At 39.5% G+C, this 26,075-nt stretch overlaps 1 protein-coding gene across 3 annotated transcripts in view; it reads left to right on the top strand.

Moving 5' to 3' along the window:
* The window catches only part of metap1d (methionyl aminopeptidase type 1D, mitochondrial), a 121,591-nt gene that overhangs the window by 89,340 nt on the left and 6,176 nt on the right, over positions 1-26,075 (top strand). For all 3 annotated transcript variants that reach the window (XM_062964489.1, XM_062964484.1, XM_062964491.1), the window contains one exon: positions 25,362-25,459. In XM_062964489.1, the coding sequence (XP_062820559.1) occupies positions 25,362-25,459 (98 nt within the window). The remainder of the gene's footprint in view (positions 1-25,361; positions 25,460-26,075) is intronic.

The following is a 26,075-nucleotide window of genomic DNA, read 5'->3' as shown; positions in this document are numbered from 1 at the left end:
TTTTTGTGTACGACTTAACTCTTTACAAAAAGGAGCTACACGCCACACCAACATGCAGGTGAACTCCAGCCAGGGCTAGTAGAGTGTGCAGCATTAGCTCGGAAAATCTGATAAATCTCCATGCAGGATAATGCATTTCATTAAATTCACTGCATTAATTCTAACAGCATTTTTAAGGTGGGGGGAGACAACAGAATTGAAAGTGACATTAGTCTCTTTCTCTTTCTCCCTCTCTCTCTCTCTCTCTCTCTCTCTCTCTCTCTGTCTCTCTCTCTTTCCTGCTTTCCTTTTTTCCCTCTCTCCCCCTCCCTTTCTTTTACTGTGTGGATACGAGGTCAGTATTTTCACAGCATGTAAATGTGTATGCAAAGCTCAGTTGAAAAGCAAATTAATCTGGATTGGTCCATAGTCACAATTGCCTGCGGAATAAGACTACAGTCCCCCCCTTTAATATTTTATTCTGTGTTTAAATGTGTTACTTTTCTTTAAATCTTCATACAACAGCTAAGGATTTTCCCGGCCTGTTGCAAAGCTTTGTATGTATACATTTTGTCATTTTGTTCATATGTAGAATTTGTTGAGAAAACACATAAATTCCTTGCTTGGTTTCTGATCTTAGTGAACAGACTTATCAAGGTTGTAATGTGTTTCTTCTTCCTGCAAATATGCTTTGTTTGTGTGTGGAGTATATTTTAAGACGCCATAGGAAACACATTGTGTTAACACTTAGAATGGATATGAGTGGATTCTGTAATCTGACATGTTATTTAAATCTGTAACAAGAATTTAAAAAAACACCGCTTTTTTTAATAGGCAGTCCGATCAAACAAATGGATAAATTCACAAAAATTGCAGGGCAGATTAATAATCGTCTGAGCCAAGGAAACCAATCTATTTTTGTTCAGTCCATTTGTGTTGATCACCTAAATTCAGATGAAGTGGAATAGAAGTGTAATTGGATGTGTGTTTTCTATATATATACCGTATGAATATTTGCTTCTACGTTTTTTAATATTCTGTAGAAATTACAGCTTCGGAAATTGTGACTCAGGATCCCTAAAATGAATTGCATAGGGAAAAATGGAAACATAGCTACAGTTAAATAAAACCAATTTCAAACTTGTAGTTAAAATTACTAAGATAAGAGTATCAATAAATGGTTTCTCAATGTTTTAACTTATAAATATATGTTTTGATATTAACTTAGAACAACACAAAAGCAGACTTTTAGAATAGAAATCTGTTTCTATCTGATTATGCACATTTAAACAATAAGTGGCTCAGGCAAAATAAGTCATTTTAATGTCATCTGTGATAGATTTTCTTTGACAGCTACTGTAAATTACAATTACACTGCTTCTCTGTGTGTTTGAAAGTAAGCATTGCAATAAATTATCTTTTATTTCAATCCATCATGTCTGCCTTTCAGAAACGGAACTCCTCAAAAGTTCAGCGCTATTATAAGAAAAATACAGTGATTTTAGCTTGAAACTAAAAAAAATTACCTTTCTTGAGGGAGAAAGCTCACAGTTGTGGGCTTTCAAGGATTTTACTAATTGCAATTCATTATTCCTTGTCATGAGAGGGAATCCCTGAACTTATGCATTCCCTTAACTTTGGGCTACCTCTGAAGCTTACCCAAAAATAATATGCAGTCAACCAGGTTATCTGATGTTTTTGAATTTAAAATATATGTTCACCTTGATATTACCAGCTACATGTTCTCTATCCTGGAAGATTAAAGGGCCTTCCTATAGTATTTGCAGCCATATTAAGTAATGGGATAGTATAATAAACAAACAAACAAACATTCAGTACGTCTACATTACAAATGAAATCATCATCGGTAACGTCTACATTACAAATGAAATCATAATCGGTATCCATTTGACCGTCTAAAGATATGTAACTTGAGATGGTTTTCCTACAGCCTTCACTCTCCTTGTATTAAATCTCTAATGGATTGCATTATTTTACCATTTATAGCTGAGGACATCTTTGCTCCTGAATAACCATCACTCCCTACTGCCTCTCCTTTTTAACCTGTCTTTGTTCTGTAAAGATGTTAGTAACACTCATCTAGCCAATCTGCAGAGCTGTGTAATTATTCAAAATGTAAGAAAGGAGGAAAAGCCATAGTTAAGCTGAAATGGTAATACATTACCCTTCTATTTCAATGTAGATCCATTCTTCCAGATTAGAGTCATCTTGCACTGTTGGAGCTAGGATTGGGAGTGAGTACATGTGAAAAGTCTTTTATTTTCCCAAGGATGGACTCTGGGGCTGAAATGTGATGTGTGAAGTAACGGTTCATGGCCTTAATCAGCTTCATGACCATATAGTCCCTTTCCTACAAAAAGTTGCTTCTATTAACTCCATGGTCACAGATTTAGGGTGCATCTACACTGCAGAATTAATGCAGTTTGACACCACTTTAACGGCCATGGCTCAATGCTGTGGAATCAGGTGAGCTGTAGTTTTACAAGATCTTTAGCCTTCTCTGCCAAAAGAGTGTTGATGCCTTACCAAACTTCAGAGCCCAGGACTTGGCTCCATGTTGAGGATTGGTAAAAATAGATTTTAAAATAGTATACATTCTGATGTGCCGGTGTATGAATTCTTATTTTTAAAGGTTATTTAAATTGCTAGAAGTAACATTGTAGTGTGCCATCATGGAAGGGGGAGCATAGCCAGGAGAGTGTCAAATGTCCAAATCCTCTTTTCGCACATATGTAAAGCTAATGCATTAGTAAGAAGACTTCTAGCTAAACTTTCTCTCTGATAGGTGTTAACATGCAATGTAATTTGCTACAGAAGTGCTTCCCAAAGATGATGATATGGTTGCATAGGAGAATGGTACTGTGTGCATAATTGAATTGCCCTTTAGAATTTCTTACTTCAGAAGAAAAGTCATCTACGCCCAAAATGGGACTAATCAGTTTCTTAAATATTCTCTCTTTGCTCCGTTCTCGGTGTCTGCTCTTTCTGTATCTGCTACAGTTGGAAAGACATTGAGTGAGCCCCTAATGTACAGATGGAGGGCTCAATCTAGCTGTGTTCAGTAGAATCATAGAGTCATAGAATCATAGAATAGTAGAGTTGGAAGAGACCACATGGGCCATCTAGTCCAACCCCCTGCTAAGAAGCAGGAAATCGCATTCAAAGCACCCCCGACAGATGGCCATCCAGCCTCTGCTTAAAAGCCTCCAAGGAAGGAGCCTCCACCACGGCCCCGGGGAGAGAGTTCCACTGTCGAACAGCTCTCACAGTGAGGAAGTTCTTCCTGATGTTCAGGTGGAATCTCCTTTCCTGTAGTTTGAAGCCATTGTTCCGTGTCCTAGTCTGCAGGGCAGCAGAAAACAAGCTTGCTCCCTCCTCCCTATGACTTCCCTTCACGTATTTGTACATGGCTATCATGTCTCCTCTCAGCCTTCTCTTCTGCAGGCTAAACATGCCCAGCTCTTTAAGCCGCTCCTCATAGGGCTTGTTCTCCAGACCCTTAATCATTTTAGTCGCCCTCCTCTGGACGCTTTCCAGCTTGTCAACATCTCCCTTCAACTGTGGTGCCCAAAATTGGACACAGTATTCCAGGTGTGGTCTGACCAAGGCAGAATAGAGGGGGAGCATAACTTCCCTGGATCTAGACGCTATTCCCCTATTGATGCAGGCCAGAATCCCATTGGCTTTTTTAGCAGCCGCATCACATTGTTGGCTCATGTTTAACTTGTTGTCCACGAGGACTCCAAGGTCTTTTTCGCACACACTGCTGTCAAGCCAGGCGTCCCCCATTCTGTATCTTTGATTTCCATTTTTTCTGCCGAAGTGAAGTATCTTGCATTTGTCCCTGTTGAACTTCATTTTGTTAGTTTTGGCCCATCTCTCTAGTCTGTCAAGATCGTTTTGAATTCTGCTCCTGTCTTCTGGAGTGTTAGCTATCCCTCCCAGTTTGGTGTCGTCTGCAAACTTGATGATCGTGCCTTCTAACCCTTCGTCTAAGTCGTTAATAAAGATGTTGAACAGAACCGGGCCCAGGATGGAGCCCTGCGGCACTCCACTTGTCACTTATTTCCATGATGAAGACGACGCATTGGTGAGCACCCTTTGGGTTCGTTCGCTTAGCCAATTACAGATCTACCTAACCGTAGTTTTGTCTAGCCCACATTTTACTAGTTTGTTTGCCAGAAGGTCGTGGGGGACTTTGTCGAAGGCCTTACTGAAATCCAGGTACGCTACATCCACAGCATTCCCTGTATCGACCCAACTCGTAACTCTATCGAAAAAAGAGATCAGATTAGTCTGGCATGACTTGTTTTTGGTAAATCCGTGTTGACTATTAGCAATGACCGCATTTGTTTCTAAGTGTTCGCAGACCACTTCCTTAATGATCTTTTCCAGAATTTTGCCTGGTATTGATGTGAGGCTGACCGGACGGTAATTGTTTGGGTCGTTCTTCTTTCCCTTCTTGAAGATAGGGACCACATTTGCCCTCCTCCAATCTGCTGGGACTTCTCCCGTTCTCCAAGAACTCTCGAAGATAATTGCCAGTGGTTCTAGTGCACAACTAAAAATGTCTCAGCCAGATTAATTGATCTGGACTATTTGTTTGTCTTGAGTTGAAATCTGAAAAAAGATGATGAAATTCTGAATCTACATCACTAAATATTTCAGGTTAAATGTGTTTGACTCTGTTCATGACTAAGGGATTATGAACTCTTCCTGAAGTTTTCCTCGAAGTTAATTGGTCACTCATGTTTTTACTTTCATAAGCCTTGTGATTTAGTAGAACAAAGTTTGAAACACTGCTTAAATTTTTTAAAAACTTCTCCTTACATATTGATACTTGTGGGCTTTTTTTAAGTGCACAAGGGTAGTTTTTTTTTTGAAGTAATGCATTAATACCATGTTATTTTTTCAGTTATATTGTTGTCATTTTAGAAAACTACACTTTACCAAAAACTTTACCCAAAAACGTTACCCCCCCCCCCACACACACACACATAAAATTTGTAGGGAAAAAAACCCAATTTTAAAATTAAAGTTCATTCACTTAAAAGTTACACTGCATGTTGTTCCATTACTTTATAAAAACAACATCATTTGGGATGACACTTTTTATTACAGTAGAGTCTCACTTATCCAAGCCTCGCTTATCCAAGCTTCTGGATTATCCAAGCCATTTTTGTAGTCAATGTTTTCAATATATCGTGATATTTTGGTGCTAAATTTGTAAATACAGTAATTACAGTATTTTACAGTAAATACAGTAATTTGTAAATAACATTACTGCGTATTGAACTATTTTTTCTGTCAAATTTGTTGTACAACATGATGTTTTGGCGCTTAATTTGTAAAATCATAACCTAATTTGATGTTTAATAGGCTTTTCCTTAATCCCTTCTTATTATCCAAGATATTCGCTTATCCAAGCTTCTGCCAGCCCGTTTAGCTTGGATAAGTGAGACTCTACTGTATTGCAAAAACACAGACTGTTATAATGCGTGATGCATTTAAGGTTTGCTTTAAAATGAGCAAGACTTTCTGGTGGTATATCTTTATATCAATTGAACGTGAAGCCAAATGCTGATCTTCCTGTCATTATTCAAGTAGAAATACAGCCAAAACCTCATCCAGCTTTGTTCAGTATCTCTCTGAATATCTGTGAGTATTAAATTTCCTGCCACTTTTATTTCCCTAGATCCTAAATGGGGGGAAAAGATTGCATTTGACTTTCATGTACATGGCTTTCTCCTGTCACTTCTGTGTAGAATACAGAGTATTGCCAGATGTGTAACACTGGATTTTAGGGTGTCCAAGAGAAGGATTTCCTGAGTAAGCTGTACAGACTAGATGACGATGAGCATTAAATGCTGGCCTTCATGTCTTTACTAACAGATGCCAGTCCATGTGGTCAGGTTATGTTGGAAAACGTTGAGTTTTAGACTGATGACACAGTCTTAGCAACTGGGCAGTAGAGGCAAATAAACCCTTTCATCTTTCAAGTTTCCACAAGTATTTTGAGTGTGAACTGCATCCGGTATTGTCCCTGGCTGCAGGCATACTCAAAGACTGGGGTGGTTGGAGAAGGCGGCTTTAACTGGAGATAGGGGCTGCTTCAAGGTGGCTTTGTGGGTGGGATGGAGAGAGAAGCTTTAGTCAACCTCAGTGGACAAGAAGGATTATGTCCTCCCAATACTGCTGGTGAGGACAAGTGTTTCACAATTATCATGGAGGAGTAGAGGCTTTATTTGTTTTCCCTTCCTACCAAGTAGAAATGTCAATCCGGCAGGAAGAGGGCCTGGATGTGGCAGAGCTCCCTCTGTGACATCTGGGAACAATGTCACAAAGCCACAAAACACACGTTCTGGGACTACATGTGATTTACAATTCTCACACTCCCATCTTGCAAGAAAAAGGTTGCTGAGGGCTTTTTATTACATTGCCACACATCAAAGCCAAAATCATTGATCTACTACATGTAAGGAATTTGTCAGGCTATAACAGGGGTCCCCAAACTTTTTAAACAGGGGGCCAGTTCATGATCCTTTGGACCGTTGGAGGGCCGGACTATAGTTGGCCACCGAGCAATAATAATTAATAATAATAATAATAATAATGAGGATTGGAAGAGACTCCTTGAGCCATTGAGTCCAATCCCCTTCTGCCTTAGTGCACAAAAGGAACAAGCAAAGCACCCCTGACAGATGACCTCCCAGCCTCAATGTTAATAATAATAATAATAATAATAATAATAATAATAATAATAATAATAGACCCTTGGGCCATTGAGTCCAATCCCCTTCTGCCTTTGTGCACTGAAAGAACAAGCAAAGCACCCCTGACGGATGGCCTCCCAGCCTCAATGTCAATAATAATAATAATAATAATAATAATAATAATAATAATAATAACTGCAAAAGGCCACCCTACTGGGATCTGCGCGCATCATCCGAAAATATATCACACAGTCCTAGACACTTGGGAAGTGATTTTGTGAAACGAAATCCAGCATATCTATCTTGTTTGCTGTGTCATACAATAAAATAATAATAATAATAATAATAATAATAATAATAATAATAATAATAATAATAATAATAGACCCTTGGGCCATTGAGTCCAATCCCCTTCTGCCTCTGTGCACCGAAAGAACAAACAAAGCACCCCTGACAGATGGCCTCCCAGCCTCGATGTTAATAATAATAATAATAATAATAATAATAATAATAATAATAATGAAGAGTGTTGGAAGAAACTCCTTGGGCCATTGAGTCCAACTCCCTTTTGCCTCAGTGCACCAAAAGCACAAGCAAAGCACCCCTGACAGATGGCCTCCCAGCCTCAATATTAATATTAATATTAAGGGTTGTAAGAGAAGAAGAGACCCCTTGGGTCATTTAGCCCAACCCCCTTCTGCCCTTGTGCCGTGGGGGCCGGATTAATGGCTTCGATGGGCCGCATACGGCCCCCGGGCCTTAGTTTGGGGACCCCTGGGCTATAACATCCTGAATGGAGGAAAATGCAGCTGAAGCCTAGTTTGTGCCGGCTTGTTAAAATAAATGTTAAATTCAATTAACTTTTCTAATTTTTTAAATGCATAATGAAGTGGCTGAAGCCTGCCTATGTTTTGATACATTTTTCTTCCACATCTGGATGTGTATTTTTGCAAGGGAGAGGAGATTTGCTATCGTTAATTTATTTATTTATTTACAGTATTTATATTCCGCCCTTCTCACCCCGAAGGGGACTCAGGGCGGATCACATTATATACATATAGGGCAAACATTCAATGCCCATATACACATAGAACAGAGACAGACAGACGCAGAGGCAATTTAACCTCCTTCTGAGGGGATGTTCGGTTCTGGCCACGGGAGCAGCAGCTGCTTCTTCATCCACTGTGACGGCACTTCCTCATTCCAATATCGTAAATTAGTTAAATTTGCCTCCCCACTTTATAAGTGGCACCTTATTTCCTACTTGATAGATGCAACTATCTTTCGGGTTGCTAGGTCAGCAACTAGAAGAGGCTATTTTTATTTTTAAAGTGACGGGTGCTCACCCCGCCATGGGCTGGCCTCAAACTCATGACCTCATGGTCAGAGTGATTTATTGCAGCGGGCTGCTCACCAGCCTGTGCCACAGCCGGGCCCCTAGATCAGGGCTTCTTAAACTTTTACACTTGCAACCCCTTTCGGCCCAAGAAATTTTTATATACATAGATATAAAAATCAAACATTTGATGATAATAAATTGGCATTTGCAAGCTTGCTGAATAGGCTGATTTTCCTTTTTTATGAAGCACAGCTGAAGCATTTTCTGTAGGGTCCTCTGTACACTGCAAAAACAGATGTGTGTAAATGTCTAAAATGGCCAGTAGGTGGCTTTCAGAAAACCTTTCCTGTTTCTGCATTTTTCAGGACCCCAATATTGAGTTAAGGGGACTCCATTTGGGGCTGGAACCCACAGTTTAAGAAGCAGTACTCTAGATACACTCAAAGGTGCTTTCTGCCCTTAGTAATAATACAGAATTCCAGTACTCATCCCTAACATTGAAAACAAGGTTCCATGAGCTATGTGCTATGTTCTCTACCTTTTATATGTCCTCTATTTATCATGACGATTAATTATTGAACACCTTAACATACTTGATATGCAAAGCATTTTATCAAATATAATGATACAGATGGTATTTAAAAATATATATATTCAAATCTACTGCAGCAGTATTTTGAGCAAAGTGACTTGATAGGCTTCTACAGTAAAAATTCTCTATGACTTTGACTGTGTCCTGAACATTGCGAGCTCTAGTTTCTGTAAAAGACACTTGGAGTAAGTCTGTCTTGAAAACGCCAAGAGCTGAAAATGTGCTCCTGCAAATCAACCAATATACAGTTGGGCATCCCGTTTGAAATAATCAAATAGTTGGTTCATCATGCCTGATGTTCTGAGCCAAACTGAAAAAATAGAAGTGGGGTGGAGACTTCAAAATAGCCTTGAGGGTACACGTTCATCACCCTTGATTTATGTAGGGAAAAAATAAGCTAGTGCTATCTTGGGCAGAATGATTGCAAGTAAATTCTCATGACAATTCCCCCTTCTTTTGTTCCCCATTCCACATATACAGACATGACAGCATCACAGAAAATGAGAGCAGCCCATGAAGGTGTCTCTTAGGACTTGTTAAACTTTTTCCACTCCTGACCCCTTTCCACCCAATACATTTTACATGACCCAGGTGTTTAGGTAAGAAGCAGTGTCTTATATCCTCAATACATCTGTTTTCTCTGCCTCCTGGAAGTTTCTCAGAAGTGGAATTCAATAGGTACACCTGATCCTCCATATCAGGCTTGGGCAAATTTCAGCCCTCCAGGTGTTTTGGACTTTAACTCCCACAGTTCCTAACAGCAGGTAAGCTGGCTGAGATTTCTGGGAGTTGAAGTCCAAAACACCTGGAAGGCTGAAATTTGCCCATACATGCTCCATATCCACAGATTCTGTATCCATGGATTCAACCATCAATGACTTGAAAATATTACCAAAAAATCCAAAAATCAAACCTCAGTTTTGCCATTTTAGATAAGGGACACCATTTTGCTATGCTATTGTAAAATAATGGGATCTGAGCATCCACAGATTTTGCTATCCAGTGGGTACCAAGGGCCCATTGTACAACAACTGAGCATAATTTGGCTGAATAGATTGAAAAAGGAAATACTGTGCAGTCTAAAATACATTAAGATTCAGATGGTTTGGTCATAAGTGAACTATGATTCTTCTGCACACTTATAATTTTTAACATTTGCATTTTGTTTCAGTATCATTGCTCCCTCTTTGGGCAACACTGTTGTCTAGGTTACAAGTTCAGCATAAATGAAGGTTTTTTTAAAAAAAAATGCACAGCATTATAAAAGCAGTTCTGTAGTGCTGCTCCAGGTCAAAAGTCATTTTGCTGTTTAAGGCAGAGTAACACATGACATCCTTGGTTGTTGTATGTCTTTCGGGCTGTGTGGCCATGTTCCAGAAGTATTCTCTCCTGACGTTTCGCCCACATCTATGGCAGGCATCCCTCACAACCTCTGAGGATGCCTGCCATAGATGTGGGCGAAACGTCAGGAGAGAATACTTCTGGAACATGGCCACACAGCCTGAAAGACATACAACAACCCTGTGATCCTGGCCATGAAAGCCTTCGACAACACATGACATCCTTACCCACAAATGTCCAGGTACCTTGATGCATGGCATATGTCAAACTATTTTGTCCTCTGAGCAAAAAATCTCATGGACACCGTCACTGGCAATAAAGATTAGGGGTTTGCTGGCCTTTCTTGACACTTCACATCTGCTTGAGGAAATCATCTCTGTTTGCCTAATAGAAAGGCCAGCCTTGGCCACGGTTGAGCACAAGAAACTAATTCCTCTGTTTTAACTGACCAGAACTGAGCATGAAGAAGCTGCAGCACTAGAAAACAACAAAGCCAATCTTATATTTCAAACTGGAAAAAAGCTGACAAGGCTGTTACTCTGAATTCCAGTTGCTGAAATTTCTGACCATACAATAGTTTTTTAGAGTGGTACTCCAAAAAGGAGGAAATTTGTCCCTCTTCAATCAGCTGTAATTTCCAGTACAGTAACACAGCAGGAGACCTCACTTAGACAGATACCTATCTATTGTCAGTCTAGATGGTCAATGAGATCTACATCTCAGAAGTGCACTACATAACTGGTCTTGATTATTTACAGATTTACTTCTGCTCACTGCTGATCCACAATACATTTATGAAGTAGGCAAGCCCCTCAGTGGCAATTGTGAGGTCCAGCAGATGACTGTGTTGATGCTTTTGGGCTTTGGAGAATCTGTATTCATATCTCCCCCAACATCTATCCTCTAGATTGTTTTTTTCTTATGTCCCTGTTCTCCGTGGTTGTATTCTTATCCTTTTCTCACCCCAAGTTTTAACTAAGTGTCTCATGCGGCCCGCCCTGTTATATATATATATATATATATATATATATATATATATATATATATATATAGAGAGAGAGAGAGAGAGAGAGAGAGAGAGAGAGAGAGAGAGAGAGAGAGAGAGAGAGATTTTGTGTTGCATTGTACATGATTATTTATTGTATTGTTTAATTGTATTATGATATGTTGTTTTATATTTTGCTATATTGTACTGTTCTGGGCATGGCCCCATGTAAGCCGCCCCGAGTCCCCGTTGGGGAGATGGTGGCAGGGTATAAATAAAGTTTTATTATTATTATTATTATTATTATTATTATTATTATTATTATCTATGCTGAGCCATACACACAGGTTACTCTTTAAGGGAATGCACATAATGTATATGAATCTGAATCTATTGTAGTTCCATGGGAACTTGGTAAATCATCACGTTAGTTTGATTGATTCAGTGTATCTACTGTAGTTGGGACTAGTAATTGCATCTGAGCATTAAACTGTTTGTGATGCTCAGTCTGTATAAGACATCAGTGGTAAAAGACATATCTATGTCAATCTCCCACTCATAATTTACAATTTAGTATCAATTGGGAACAATTTTGAAAATTAGTAGACTATTTTCCAAATGCCAATGTAATGACAAATGAAATAAAATAAATCATTGTAGTGGAAATTTATTTGGTAGATTTTTATGGTTCTCATTATCTACTCACGGAGACTAATCTAGAGGAGTATTTACTTAAAAGATTTGGGGACTAGGCCTATTGAACAAAATCTGCATAGAACTTGCATACGTTAAGTGACTATGTTATACATATAAGACTAAATCTAGCATTCCTGAGAGATAGATTCAGGGACAGAGTCCTAGGCCTAGCAATATCCCTGTCTTGACCATAACAACATTTATCATATTTACTCGAGTGTAACACTCACCCGTTTTTGCTAAATTACATCGCTAAAATAGAGGGGCACGTTAGATTCGATGGTGCATTAGAATTGTGAATCTAAACTTGCCTGTGCTGTTGGGCAAGAGATCCCAGCTGAGGATGGAGTGACAACAGTGGCTATGAAAAGGCTGGTGGGAAGGCCAAGCGGAGGTACATGGCTTCTCACCAGCCTTTTTGTGGCTACGACCCACTTCCGATCAGGCCAGGCAGAAGGGCGTGGCTTCCCACCAGCCTTTTCATGGCCACCATCACCTCACATTACATTTGACAGCAAATCCTTTTTTTTTTTTGTAATGCACACATTCAAAATTGAGGTGCGCATTATCAATCAAACAAACTTTATATCCTGCTCCATCTCCTTATGGGGACTCGGGGTGGCTTACAACATAAAATTCAACCATTTAATGCCACAAAAATACACAATAAATTAAAAATACATTAAATTTGATGGTGCATTATACTCGAGTAAATAGAAGTAATCTCCGTTTTGCACGTAGCCATTTTACAATAGGGATGTGGAAAATTCTCATTCTCAATTTGGTTGCCTTTCTCAAATTATGCTTATGCTGTTATATGGTTTTATTGTTTATATTGGTTTTATTGTATGACTGTTTATTATATGTGTCATTGGGCTTGTTTCCCATGTGAGCCGTCTCGAGTCCCCCTGGGGGAGATGGGAGCGGGATATAAAAATAAAGTATTATTATTATTATTATTATTATTTTTATTATTATTATTATTATTATTTCACCCTGCATTTTCAGTGCATTTTTCCTAATGTGTGCCTTTATGTATGCATTTTACGTAATATACACATTTCCTTCACTAGTGAAAGCATGTTTTTGTGTATTTTTTCACTTGTATACATTTTAAAATATGTGCACTGTGTGCATTCATTTCCTCTGAAACACCCTTTAGGCCTTGAGGAGCTTTTGATGCAAGTTACATTTCATCTTGCAGTCACCCTCAGAAGCTAGAAAATGGCTACTTTCCCTGACACTAAAAGGGATTCTTTTACATCCCTACCGTAGCACTATTTGCACACTTAGCCTGCCAGCTGATCACCCATGCATTAGTAATACCACTCTGTCTATCTGCATCTGGTCCCATCAACACAATGGGTCCCCATTTGTAGGACTTTTACACTGACAGTTTAATTTATATGCAGACAAAATTGCCAAAACATTCTATGACACTGCAGAAGTCCAGCCAATGACAAGGCACTTCTACTGCTGGTTAGTTGAAATCCATTAATAAAGAGCAATGTTCTTTGCATTTGACACTACTTAACCCTTGTTGTCTCATTAGGGTTGAAATGCCGCAATGTTTGTAATTTGTAAAAGTTCCCTTTAGGATTGCTATTAAAAGTTATGCCAGCCAAATGTTCAACCTAATGCAAAATGGCCTTCTAATTTGGTGGTTTTTGTAGGAGTTACAAACATGTTTTGACACATTACACTTACTCTGATTTGGCTTTGTAAGAGCCCACCAAATCTAACCAAATTATATGTGACATCACTAAACTGTTCCAAGAGAGAATAAATGCTGATAAGAATTTATGTTATTTTTAATGGTACAGAAGCAGGAATGGAAAGAAGTGTACATTGGAGCAAAAAGTGAATGTGTAAAAACCGTATTGGAGGATTCTGAGATTGCTTTTTGCTCCAAAAATACCCCCCCCCCCACACACACACACACAAATTCAGTCCATCTTTGCCCTAGGTTCTAAACCAAAGATATTAATGTCTGTAATAACAACAACAGAATAACAAATCACAGTTGGTATACTAAGAATCATCAGATTGTACGTGCATTGCTGGGATCATTTAGGGCAGGGGTCCTCAAACCTTTTAAGTGGAGGGCTGATTCACAGTCCCCCAGACTGCTGGGGGGCCAGACTATGATGAAATAGTCCAAAAATAGGATTGTTGTTGTTGTGTGCCTTCAAGTCATTTCAGACTTAGGTCAACCCTGTCTAAAGTTTAGGACAGAGGCCAGGTCAATGGCCTTAGTTTGGGGACCTCTGATCTAGATGATCTCATAAGACCATAGGTAAGCAAAGAGACCTCCAAAGACCATCTAGATGGTCTCATAGAACCATAGGTAAGGAAAGTGACCTCCAAAAGCCATCTAGATGGTCTCATAAGGCTGTAGCTAAGCAAAGAGACCTCCAAAGACCATCTAGACGAACTCATAAGACCATAGGTAAGCAAAGTGACCTCCAAAGACCATCTAGACAGTCTCATAGGACCATAGGTAAGGCAAGTGACCTCCAAAAGCCATCTAGATGGACTCATAAAGCCGCACCTAAGCAAAGAGACCTTCAAAGACCATCTAGACAATCTCATAAGACCATAGGTAAGCAAAGAGACCCCCAAAGACCATCTAGACAGTCTCATAGAACCATAGGTAAGGAAAGTGACCTCCAAAAGCCATCTAGATGGTCTCATAAGGCTGTAGCTAAGCAAAGAGACCTCCAAAGACAGTCTAGATGATCTCCTAAGGCCATAAGTAAGCAAAGAGACCTCCAAAGACCAGGCAGAGTTAGGTCAACCCTAAGTCTAAAGTTTAGGACAGGGGCCAGGTAAATTACCTTGGAGGGCCGCATCCGGCCCCCGGGCCTTAATTTGGGGACCCCTGATTTAGGGGCTCACTCAGGTAGTTGTTTGACTCAACAGTCCCTATGGTTCAGAAAGCATTTAGCCAAAACTTGGTCATATGTAGTGGCAGTTTAAATGGGGAAGTGTTCTTGTTAGAAGAGCAATAAAAGAATATCAAGTTTTTCCTCCCTTACCACCCCATTCCCCCTCCCCCCAAATTCTTCCCCACTAACCTTTCCCTTAGTCTTTATCCCCTATTTCACTTTTATGTAACAACAAAGTTTCAATAAAAATTATTATATAAAAAAAGACTATCAAGTTTCAATGAAGTTGTTCTCCTGACTGGATAACATTTTCAAATTGCAAGTCAGTTTTTCACACAAGGCTGTTTAGCACACTCTCTCCAGCCATTTGTGACTGATCGTTCCTTTAAGTGCCTCTATTGTTAAGTGATTTCTATCCTTGCTGCTGCTAGTAGGAAAATTATCAGAGCTTTTCTTCTTTCAAGTCCTTGTTGTTTCCTCAAAATATGGATAACAGTGCTTCCCACAAGTGAGATGTCTAGTTAGACATTTAAGAAATAAAATCCAGAGTTTATATCACAAAAGTTTTGACCTTTGGGCATGTGACTCAAGTGTGTAAAGCTGTTCCTTTATCTTTATGACCATCTTTTCCTAAATCTTGACCTGCCACATAAAGCTATTCATGTTCCCAAAGGAAGTGTGAAGTCTGAATCCCAACTTAACTGATAGCTTTCCATTCCTTCTTTCTCTGAGTAGTGGAAAAATGTATAAATTATATGCCATCTCATCTTACTATCTCAGCCAAACTCATTGTGAAAACAATGCAGTATAGATATTTGTAAATGCAATGTTATTTCAAGTGATCAGATGCCTCATGTTTTATAGTTTTCACTTTGTGTCACCACGCTATTTCACAATATCACATAATAATAATAATAATAATAATAATAATAATAATAATAATAATAATAATAATAATAATAATAATAATAATAACAACTTTATTTTTATACCCCGCCTCTATCTCCCCGGAGGGGATTTAGGGCGGCTTACATGGGGCCAAGCCCGAATAAAAACAGTAGCAGTATAAAACACAACAATAGACAACAACTTGCACAATAAAAAATAAAAAATAAAAAAATAAAATAAAACATTAGCCAATAAAAAACAAGAACTAATAAAAACATGGATTAAAACTGAGAGATTGTAAAAGTAGACTGGGTAAGGTGCACCATATAAATATTGTATCAACATCACTTTGTTGATGGGAAGCTTCCCACTGGAGTGGAAATCATCTATCGAACAGATGGCAAGCTATTTAACCTCAGCAGACTGAAAGCCAAAACATGAAAGGTCATCACAACATCTGTTATAGAACTCCAATATGCCAATGACAACGTAGTCTGTGCGCATTCAGAAGAAGACCTACAAGCCACTCTAAACGCCTTTGCAGAAGCATACGAGAAGCTCGGCCTCTCACTGAACATCAAGAAAACCAAAGCGCTCTTCCAACAGGCATCAGCTAATCCCTCTTCAATGCCAGGAATACTGCTTAATGGTGTAACATTAGAAAATGTTGACCATTTCCACTACCTTGGCAGCCACCTCTCCACAAAAGTCAACATCGACACTGAAATACAACACCGCCTGAGCTCTTCCATATGAAGCAGAGAGTGTTTGATGACCGGGACATCCGTAGAGATACCAAGGTGCTCGTTTATAAACCCATTGTCCTGCCAACCCTGCTCTACGCCTGCAAAACGTGGACGGTCTACAGACATCACACCCAACTCCTGGAGCGTTTCCATCAGCGTTGCCTCAGAAAAATCCTGCAAATCTCTTGGGAAGACAGGCAGACAAATGTCAGCGTGCTTGAGGAAGCAAAGACCACCAGCATTGAAGCGATGCTCCTATGCCATCAACTTCGCTGGACTGGCCACATTGTCCAAATGCCCGATCACCATCTCCCAAAGCAGCTACTCTACTCCGAACTCAAGAATGGGAAATGTAATGTTGGTGGGCAGGAAAAGAGATTTAAAGATGGGCTTAAAGCCAACCTTTAAAACTGTGGCATAGACACTGAGAACTGGGAAGCCCTGGCCCTTGAGCGCTCTAATTGGAGGTCAGCTGTGACCAGCAGTGCTGCAGAGTTCGAAGAGGCACGAATGCAGGGCTTAAGGGAGAAACGTGCCAAGAGGAAGGAGCGTCAAGCCAACCCTGACCGAGACCGCCTTCCACCTGGAAACCGATGTCCTCACTGCGGGAGAACATGCAGATCAAGAATAGGTCTCTTCAGCCATCTACGGATCCATCCCCAAGGTAGCGAAGACGGACCATCATCCTCGAACTATGAGGGATCGCCTAAGTAAGTAAGTAAGTAAATAAGTACCACGCTATTTCACAATATCACATCCAACTGCAATGTTAAGTCAGTATAAAATTCCCACTAAGCTAAAAGGACATTAGATTTTAGACATGAACTGGTAGTTGAGGTTTGCCCAAATGGATAGCATTGCTGTTTACACACTTAAGTCATGCAAAGAGTGGCAACCATTTCTGTAAGTAAGGGTTGTATTTTCATGCTTTTAGTGTTCATTTATATGTGTGTTATGTAAAGCTTATGGTTGATGCTTAACTATTTACAAACTGATTTTTTTAAAGTTTGTCTACATATATAGAGAAAAATGTATGCTGTTGCTTTATTTGAAAAGCTAGGATAGCTTTAGATCTGTTTTGTGCTGTATTAGAGCTCCAAGATGCAGTAACCTTAGCTAGGTTTGAAAGCCATACACTTTGGATTAAGGAATCTGAGCCCTGGTTTTGAGTAGCATAGAAATTGAAGACCAAGAAGCTAAATATATAGACACCAAGATTAAAATTAAATATTTTTAAACACTGTTATATTAATTTAAAAATTGCCCACTCATAATTACAGAGAAGAATCCCCACCATTAAATTCATATTTGCACATGATTTTGCCTTAAGTGTACTTGAATTTAATTCACATAGTATTGATTATTGGTGTTGAACTAAACAGAGCTATATGGACTACTGTATTTACTGATCCATTAACTATAGTGCACATAGCCATTTCCAAGCAAATTCCAGTTGCAACCCATTTTTAAAAAAGCAAGTTCACACCAATTTTACAAACAAAATTAGGGAAAATGAGGTGGCCAACAAAAACATCTTAGAGAGCATGTATAGTCGTGGGCTGCACTTTGCTCAAACCTGGTGCATCAAAAGTGGATTGATCTCAGAGTCTTTCTATCCTCATCCTTTCCTCCTTTAACCTTTTTCCTTTAAGCACTATAATTTTCTTGATGGGATCATCTTCCTGTTGTCATTATCAATCATCTGGTGGTAAAAAAAAACTATTGTAAAACTACTGCAGACTTATCAGATATCTACCAGTGGATTTTGATTTACTATCTGACCATCCTTCCTTTGAACTTAAACCAGAGTAACCCTGGGATGTATTTTTATTGTTTTTCCAGAGCATTGATATTCAGTATCCTTAGCCTAGTGTTGGAGACCTTTTCAGAATCAAAGAATCTTGAGTTTGCTTTAAATATTATTACTAAATTAATGTTACAGTTCTTAAGAAAAATCTATTCCTTGTTATCCAAGCTTTCTTCACTTCAGCAATATAATTGAGAGTGGGTCGAGAGCCCTTTTGTTACTGCTATCACTGTCATAGAAAGATTGTGAGTCATAATACCTTGTGGGTCCACTGCTAATCACCCAGACATGTGCTGGTGGAGAGAAAGCCCAAAAAATACAAACTATATTAACGGCCTCAGGACAAGCAAACCCAAATAGAAAATTGATTAGATTATGTTTGCAGCAAAAACGTTAAAAAATAGTAAGGAGATACAAAAAGGAGCAGAGGGGAGTAATTAGATGTTTGTTCTTACCTTTTATCTCTGTTCACAACTGTGTGTTTGTGAGAAAACTCAGTTGGCTTCCTGTCTATTTCTCATGTTTACTTCTCTCTTGGGAGTTTCCAACAAAACAGTGTGTTTTTAAAAAAAAAACCTCTCCAATCCCATGAGGACTTTTTAAAAAATCTTTTAACTTTCATGTTCCTGCTTCTTTGTGTCATTACTTAACTCCCTGTGAGTGGTTAGGAGATCCATAAAGACATTTAAGCTATCATACTTTGAGATCTATACTCTGCTGTACTCCAGAATCAAACAAAATACTGTAATAGCTAAAGATTTTTGTTGGTGTGGTAGGCGAGCAGTAGCTAATCTATAGGACCTGTTCAAAAAAATCCATTCAAGGTGTTATCTGTGAGTGTCATTAAAAGTTATTGACCTAGTTCTCCACTCTTCCACTTTTCTGCACTGGGGTGCCATTCATTGTGGCAAAGGCACTATTGTAGTGGCAAATACATTCTTGAGCAATGGGGCAAGTACATGGATGTCCCTGACAAAGCCCTGCGTAAACAAACCCTCAGGAAGGAGTCATGCCCTCACTTTCAGAAGCAAATAGGCTAGTTTATTTGAAATCATAATAGCAAGATTTTTCGTCTCTCTCCAAGTCAAATGCCCCAAAACCTTGGGCTTCTGTTGAATTAATCAGTCTCATGCCAGCTGAATCTTCACGTGAAGACAACTCAGGGGAAGCTGTAATTCCAACATTTTATTACTGGTCTAACAAAAATATTTATACTGTAATACATATAATGTAAAACAGTGGTTCTCAACCTGGGGTCCCCAGATGTTTTTGGCCTTCAACTCCCAGAAATCCTAACAGCTGGTAAACTGGCTGGGATTTCTGGGAGTTGTAGGCCAAAAACATCTGGGGACCGCAGGTTGAGAATCACAGATGTAAAAGCTTTGTGTGGTTAACTTCCCAAATATGTATTCAGGTGAGCAGATCATTACTGTTCTTATTTTGAGAATACGAAATGATACCAGCCACTGCTGCCCTGTATTGATCCCACCCCCATTTTACCTGAAGAGTATGATTACACAAATGTAATTCTTTAACATTATGTCACCCTTATTCCCTTCCGTCCATCTTAATTTTTTCTAATACTTAGCCATGAAATCTGGATATTTCAGAAACTTACTCTTTTTTCTTATATTTGAGCTGTTTACATAAATCTATTACATTAATTTAGATTTTGGCATGTTCCTCATTATCAGCATGGCTATTTTAAAAAGTCTTTACAGATTTAAGAATTCGTCATTAAGAGCAGGAATTGAAGAAAGTGCCCCCCCCCCTTTAATTCAGGTATCTTTCATATGGTTCCCTTTAAATTGCTGTGGAGTTATTAAATCTCTCAGGCATACCTATGCTTTACAGCATTTGCTTTGAATGTCTACATATATTCAACTTTGGCAGAGGCCTACATGATTTGGAACTTCAAAGTGGTTTTAACAATAGTTAATCAATGCCCCTGACAGGAAACCCAGTGTTCTCCCCTCTTCACTACAGTGCAGCAGAAATGTTGGCAAAATAGAGAAATAATCAGAGAAATCAGAGAAATAATAATAATAATAATAATAATAATAATAATAATAACAACAACAACAACAACAACAACAGCAGCAGCAGACAAAAAACCAGTACAAGAAAACCGCACTACAAACTAGAGCTGACAGCTGGCACAACAAAACATTGCATGGAAAGTTCCTTGACAAAATTGATGGAAAAGCTGATAAGGAGAAGACCTGGCTCTGGCTCATGAATGGGACACTGAAGAAGGAGACAGAAGGCCTGATCCTTGCAGCCCAGGAGCAAGCCATCAGAACAAATGCAATTAAGGCCAAGATCAAAAAATCAGCTGATGACCCAAAATGCAGACTGTGCAAGGAAACCGACGAAACCATTGATCATATCCTCAGCTGCTGTAAGAAAATTGCACAGACAGACTACAAACAGAGGCACAACTATGTGGCCCAAATGATTCATTGGAACTTATGCCTCAAGTACCACCTGCCAGCAGCAAAGAACTGGTGGGATCACAAACCTGCAAAAGTATTGGAAAATGAACATGCAAAGATACTGTGGGACTTCCGAATCCAGACTGACAAAGTTCTGGAACACAACACACCAGATATCACAGTTGTGGAAAAGAAAAAGGTTCGGATCATTGATGTTGCCATCCCAGGTGACAGTCGCATTGATGAAAAACAACAGGAAAAACTCAGCCGCTATCAAGACCTCAAGATTGAACTTCAAAGACTGGCAGAAACCAGTGCAGGTGGTCCCGGTGGTGATGGGCACACTAGGTGCCACGCCAAAAGATCTCAGCCGGCATTTGGAAACAATAGACATTGACAAAATTACGATCTGCCAGCTGCAAAAGGCCACCCTACTGGGATCTGCACGCATCATCCGAAAATACATCACATAGTCCTAGACACTTGGGAAGTGTTCGACTTGTGATTTTGTGATACGAAATCAAGCATATCTATCTTGTTTGCTGTGTCATAATAAAATAATAATTTTATATATATATATATATATATATATATATATATATATATATATATATGAAATCCAGCATGTCTATCTTGTTTGCTGTGTCATACAATAAAATAATAATAATAACAACAATAATAATAATAATACTTCCTCTTTCCTCCTGTTTAAAGAAACAAAGAGGTATCAACAAACTTGTACAATTTTAATTAAAATTTAAAATAATCCATAAAAAGCCACATGTCCCATCCTTCACCTGTTACCGTTTTAGACTTGGATTTGACTTGGGAAATCCATGTTCAAGGGCTGAATTAAACCACTGAACTTATTGGATCATCTTGGGCCAGTCATTCTCTCTTAAGAGCAGATAATGTCGGGAGGAGAAGAATCCTGACTCCACTTTGAGCACATTGGTGTGGGGGAAGATGAAACTCAAACAGCCCTCCAGATGTTGTTGAACCAGCAGCCTTAACCAGCAGATGCTGAGAGATGCTGACCAACACATGGTATGTAAGGTCATATCATTCCAATCCCTGTTGTAAATGTAACATAGAAATTCAGAAATGGATGGGGAAAGTTCAGTGTCTGAGATTGGCTTCCTTGGTCCCTGAAGCTTAGGGTCTAAAAGCTTATTGTTTTCAAAGAAGGCAAAGCTGGAATACTGAAAAGAAGTACCTCATTTGAGAAATGAGGAAATAACTGGAACTCAATGTTTTCAATGTCAAATGTATAATTTCCTTTCTAGTGTCAGTTTGCTCTTATGTAGACTTGCCTCTATAGATACACAATGTTTGCCATAATTACTTCTCGTAGCATCTACTGTTTATCTTGAACAACACATGGCCAGCTTATATGTCCATTATGAAGAATCACTTGAGCCATGTCAAGTTGGGGTGGTTCTTATTATGGTAAAGACATGGAAAAGTGTGGTTTTATTAATTTATTGTGTTAGAAGCGAATTGGGAGTAGAGTTATAATGTATTTTTTAAAAGACACAAAGTTTAAAACTTGACATTATATTAGATTTCCTTTGGCCAAAAGCTAACCACTTGGAGTGTCTCTGTTGTTGCTGTGGGAAGATCCTCCATTGTGTATATGGCAGGGTTCGGGCTGCATTGTAGTAAGTGGGCTGTGGCTTGTTCTTCTCCACACTTGCACTTTGTGGACTCCACTTTGTAACCCCATTTCTTAAGATTAGCTCTGCATTTTGTGGTCCTGGAGCACAGCCTGTTCAGCATCTTCCAAGTTACCCAGTCTTCTGTGTGCCCAGGGGGGAGTTTCTCATCTGGTATCAGCCATGGATTGAGGCTCCGGGTTTTAGCCTGCCACTTTTGGACTCTCGCTTGCTGAAGTGTTCCTGCGAGTAGCTCTACCTATCTTAGGAATCTATTTCTTGGTTTAAGGTATTAGCTTGCTAGCTGATATTCGAACAGACGATGGGCCTGAGATATCAATGCCTTGGTCCTTTCATTATTGGCTGCTACTTCCCAACAGATGTCAAGTGGTGCAATACTGGCTAAACAGTATAATTTCTCCAGTGGTGTAGGGCATAGACATCCTGTGATAATGCGGCATGTCTCATTAAGAGCCACATCCACTGTTTTAGTGCGGTGAGATGTATTCCACACTGGGCATGCATACTTGGCAGCAGAGTAGCAAAGCACAAAGGCAGATGTCTTCACTCTAACTGGTTGTGATCCCCAGGTTGTGCCAGTCAGCTTTCATATGATGTTATTTCTAGCACCCACGTTTTGCTTGATATTCAAGTAGTGCTTCTTATAAGTCAGAGCATGGTCCAGAGTGACTCCCAGGTATTTTTGTGTGCTGCAATGCTCCAGTGGGATTCCTTCCCAGATAATCCTCAGGGCTCAAGATGCTTGTCTGTTCTTAAGATGAAACCACATGTCTGTGTTTTAGATGGATTAGGAATCAGCTGGTTTTCCCGATAATAGGCAGTAAGAGCACCTAAAGCTTTTGAGAGCTTCTATTCAACCATTTCAAAGCTCCCTGCTTGAGCGATGATGGCACGATCATCAGCATAGATGAAACTCTCTGTCCCTTCTTGCAGTGGCTGGTCATTTGTGCAAATGACTGTTAAACATTGATGGAGCAAGTATGCTCCCCTGAGGCAGGCCATTCTTCTGGTTTTGCCATCTGCTTCTCTTACCCTGTACCTCAACAAAAAAAAGCTCCTGTTTTTTAGCAGATTTCATATGAAGCGGGTGAGGTGGTAGTCCTTTGTGATATTGTAAATTTTTCCCAGGAGAAGGCGATGATTTACAGTATCATATGATTTACAGTATCAAAAGCATGGTAGAACGCATAAAAACACCAACATATGCTTAGCTTGTGCAAAGGTGTGCTACTAAGGATCATTGCTGACCTTTCTGTCTCCATCCTAATTTCTCACATAAGCATGGCTGCAGAAGTTTACTGGGTTCAAAAATAACTTTGTTTGGGAAATGCAGCAGAACCTTTTACATTTCCACACATATTTTTCTGACACTGGCACAAGGGATGAGCATTGTAGTGCATTTCTGTCCAAATTCATGGGGAAGTATCTGAGCAGGAAATTGTTCAGTCCTCTCTGCCTCCTATCTAAATGCAGTGAGAGTAGTTGTAAAGAAAAATAACCATTTTGGTTTTATTAATCTTCTACGGGCTTTTCATGTGGAGCAGCATTGGCTTCAATGCGAAGCAAATACTTTACGTGCATGTTCAACCTGCATGACCTCCCGTTAAAACAAATTTATCAGCATATGTAGGGGTAAATGCAACTGGACTAGACTGAACAAATGAGAGGTTCAGCCCAAGACAATTTGCTGAGTGATGCAAAGGATAAAATGGCACAATTCCCTTCCATATAAAAAGGAAACTGAACTGGCATCTCAGTCTTACTTCAACACTGACAGTAGGAAAGCATCCTCTAAACTTAAAACTTGTCTGGCAGCTTGACTTGGTTGAGAGGCAAAGGCATGGTGTCGCATCAAGGAAAGTAGGCCGGAGATATGGTAGAACAGGTGTGCGACTGCCACTTTTGACCCTCAAGATCTGCCACCTGAGATAGTAGTCTTGTTCTACCTAATGGTAGTACTGGGCCCAAACTAATCCAATTCCATATAAGGTGGCACCAAAGAAGACTGTCAATAGCACTCAAACTGTAAATAACTCAGTGGCAGCAAAATAATGCTCATAAGAGGTTAGTATAAACCTAGGCCATGTTTTCCTAATATAAATGATTTTGTTCATGAAATTCCAGCTTTATATTCCTCCTTCTTGGAACTGCCAGCTTGGTAGTGTTCTCTGTTCCCTGACACACTAAACTTTCTATACACCCACAAGAAAAGCTGGTCTGATTTTAATTGTCAAAAGTGTTTTTGAGCTTGTTGTTATGTGCCTTCAAGTCATTTTCTGAGTTAAGGTGACTGTAACACCTATAAATGGGGGGTTCTTGGCAAGATTAGTTCTCAGAGGATTTGCCTTTGTCTTCCTCTGAGCCTGGGTGAATGTGACTTAGCCAAGGTTTCTATGGGTTTCATGCTGGAATCAGGATTTGAGCCCTAGAGTAAATCTACACTGTGGAATTAATACATTCACGCCACTTTAAGAGCCATGGCCCAGTAGTGTGGAATTACAGATGTTGTAGTTTTACAAAGTCCTTAGTCTTCCATGCCAAAGAGTGCTGGTGCCTCACCAAACTACAGCTCCCATGAGTCCATACCATAAAGCTCTGGCAGTTAAAGTGGTGTCAAGCTGCATTGATTCTATAGTTTAGATGCATCCCTGGTCTCCAGAGTCATAGTCCAATACTGAAACTACTACATCATACTGTCTCTCATTTCTGGAATAACCCTCTGAAACACATATTTTTAACTCCCTGACCAGCTAAAGAAAAACAAAGCTGTCACTTCCCTTATCTTTCTGAAATAAAGTTCCCTATATGTGGCAGTGATCTTTCAAAAGCAATATGTTCTCTTTTTTTCATAGGCAAGCAGATGAGGGTATCCAGCCACTTTGGAACTGTGGCAGCAGCTCTATTTTTTGGAATAATTTCTTCAGGAGTGCCAAAATATTGGCAACAAACCTGTTCTCAACACTCTTCCTGCTTGTTGTAATTTACTTTACATGAAAATATACAATGTCCTTAATAGTTAAAAGTGTGTGTGTGTGTATATAAAGAGATTGGCTTAGATCCAATTGTTAGTCCTAAGTAATCTAATGGTACTTAGCCTCTGAACATGTTAACACATGCATAACTCCTATTGATTCCTTGGATCTACCTCTAAGTTGGAACTAGCAACTGGATATAGGCCTTGAAATGTAACTCTTTTTCCAAATACATCGTGTGTCTTTCTCTCAAAAATGTTCTCTGTTTTGCTTTTCTTTAAAGCCACATTGCCCATCAGAACAATTTTCGAGTCTGTCCCTATTTTGTCGGACATGGAATAGGATCTTACTTTCATGGCCACCCTGAAGTTTGGCATCATGGTAAGAACGCTCCTCTGTGATCTGTTCATTATGCTTGTGTTTGAGTAACCACATTATCGAGGGATGATTTAAAAGCTGAAATGGCTATCACAGCTGAAACGCAAAATCCTGCTCTCAGCTTTTGTGTTGCTTCCTTGGTTTCACTACTAAGCTCTGGAAAGATGGCACATCAAATGGAGCATATGGATGTGTAAACCAACCTCACATTCTCCAGATAAAACCCTTGAGTGCTAAGGCCAGAAAACGTTGGGTTTTTTCTTGCTGTGTCAGCTGAAGTATTTCAACTCTGACTGCTACATCTACTTAAGTAAGCTGTTGCCTTCATAACAATTCATGCCACCACAGACACTCTGAACTTCAGAATTGCAGAGTGCGCATTACAGGAATGCTGGCTGTTTCCAGCTTAGCAGCAATCTCTCAGAAATCCCAAGTGGGGTTCGGTGAATTTGGACTGAGCCCTAGTATGTCAATGGCTTTAAAAATAGGGGGCAATTTAGGAATTTTGCCTCCTTTCCAAGCAAACTTCTGTGTGAACAGTCCTATCTTTTGGGGAGGACTATATAGAGCATATAAGGCTCACTCACCCTCAGTGGAAAAGTAACGTGTTTTGTCTCAC

This window comes from Anolis carolinensis, chromosome 1, assembly GCF_035594765.1.
Source record: "Anolis carolinensis isolate JA03-04 chromosome 1, rAnoCar3.1.pri, whole genome shotgun sequence".
NCBI classification, from domain to species: Eukaryota; Metazoa; Chordata; class Lepidosauria; order Squamata; family Dactyloidae; genus Anolis; species Anolis carolinensis.
The sequence above is the reverse complement of the archived record's forward strand: the minus strand, read 5'-3'. Positions and strand labels throughout refer to the sequence as shown.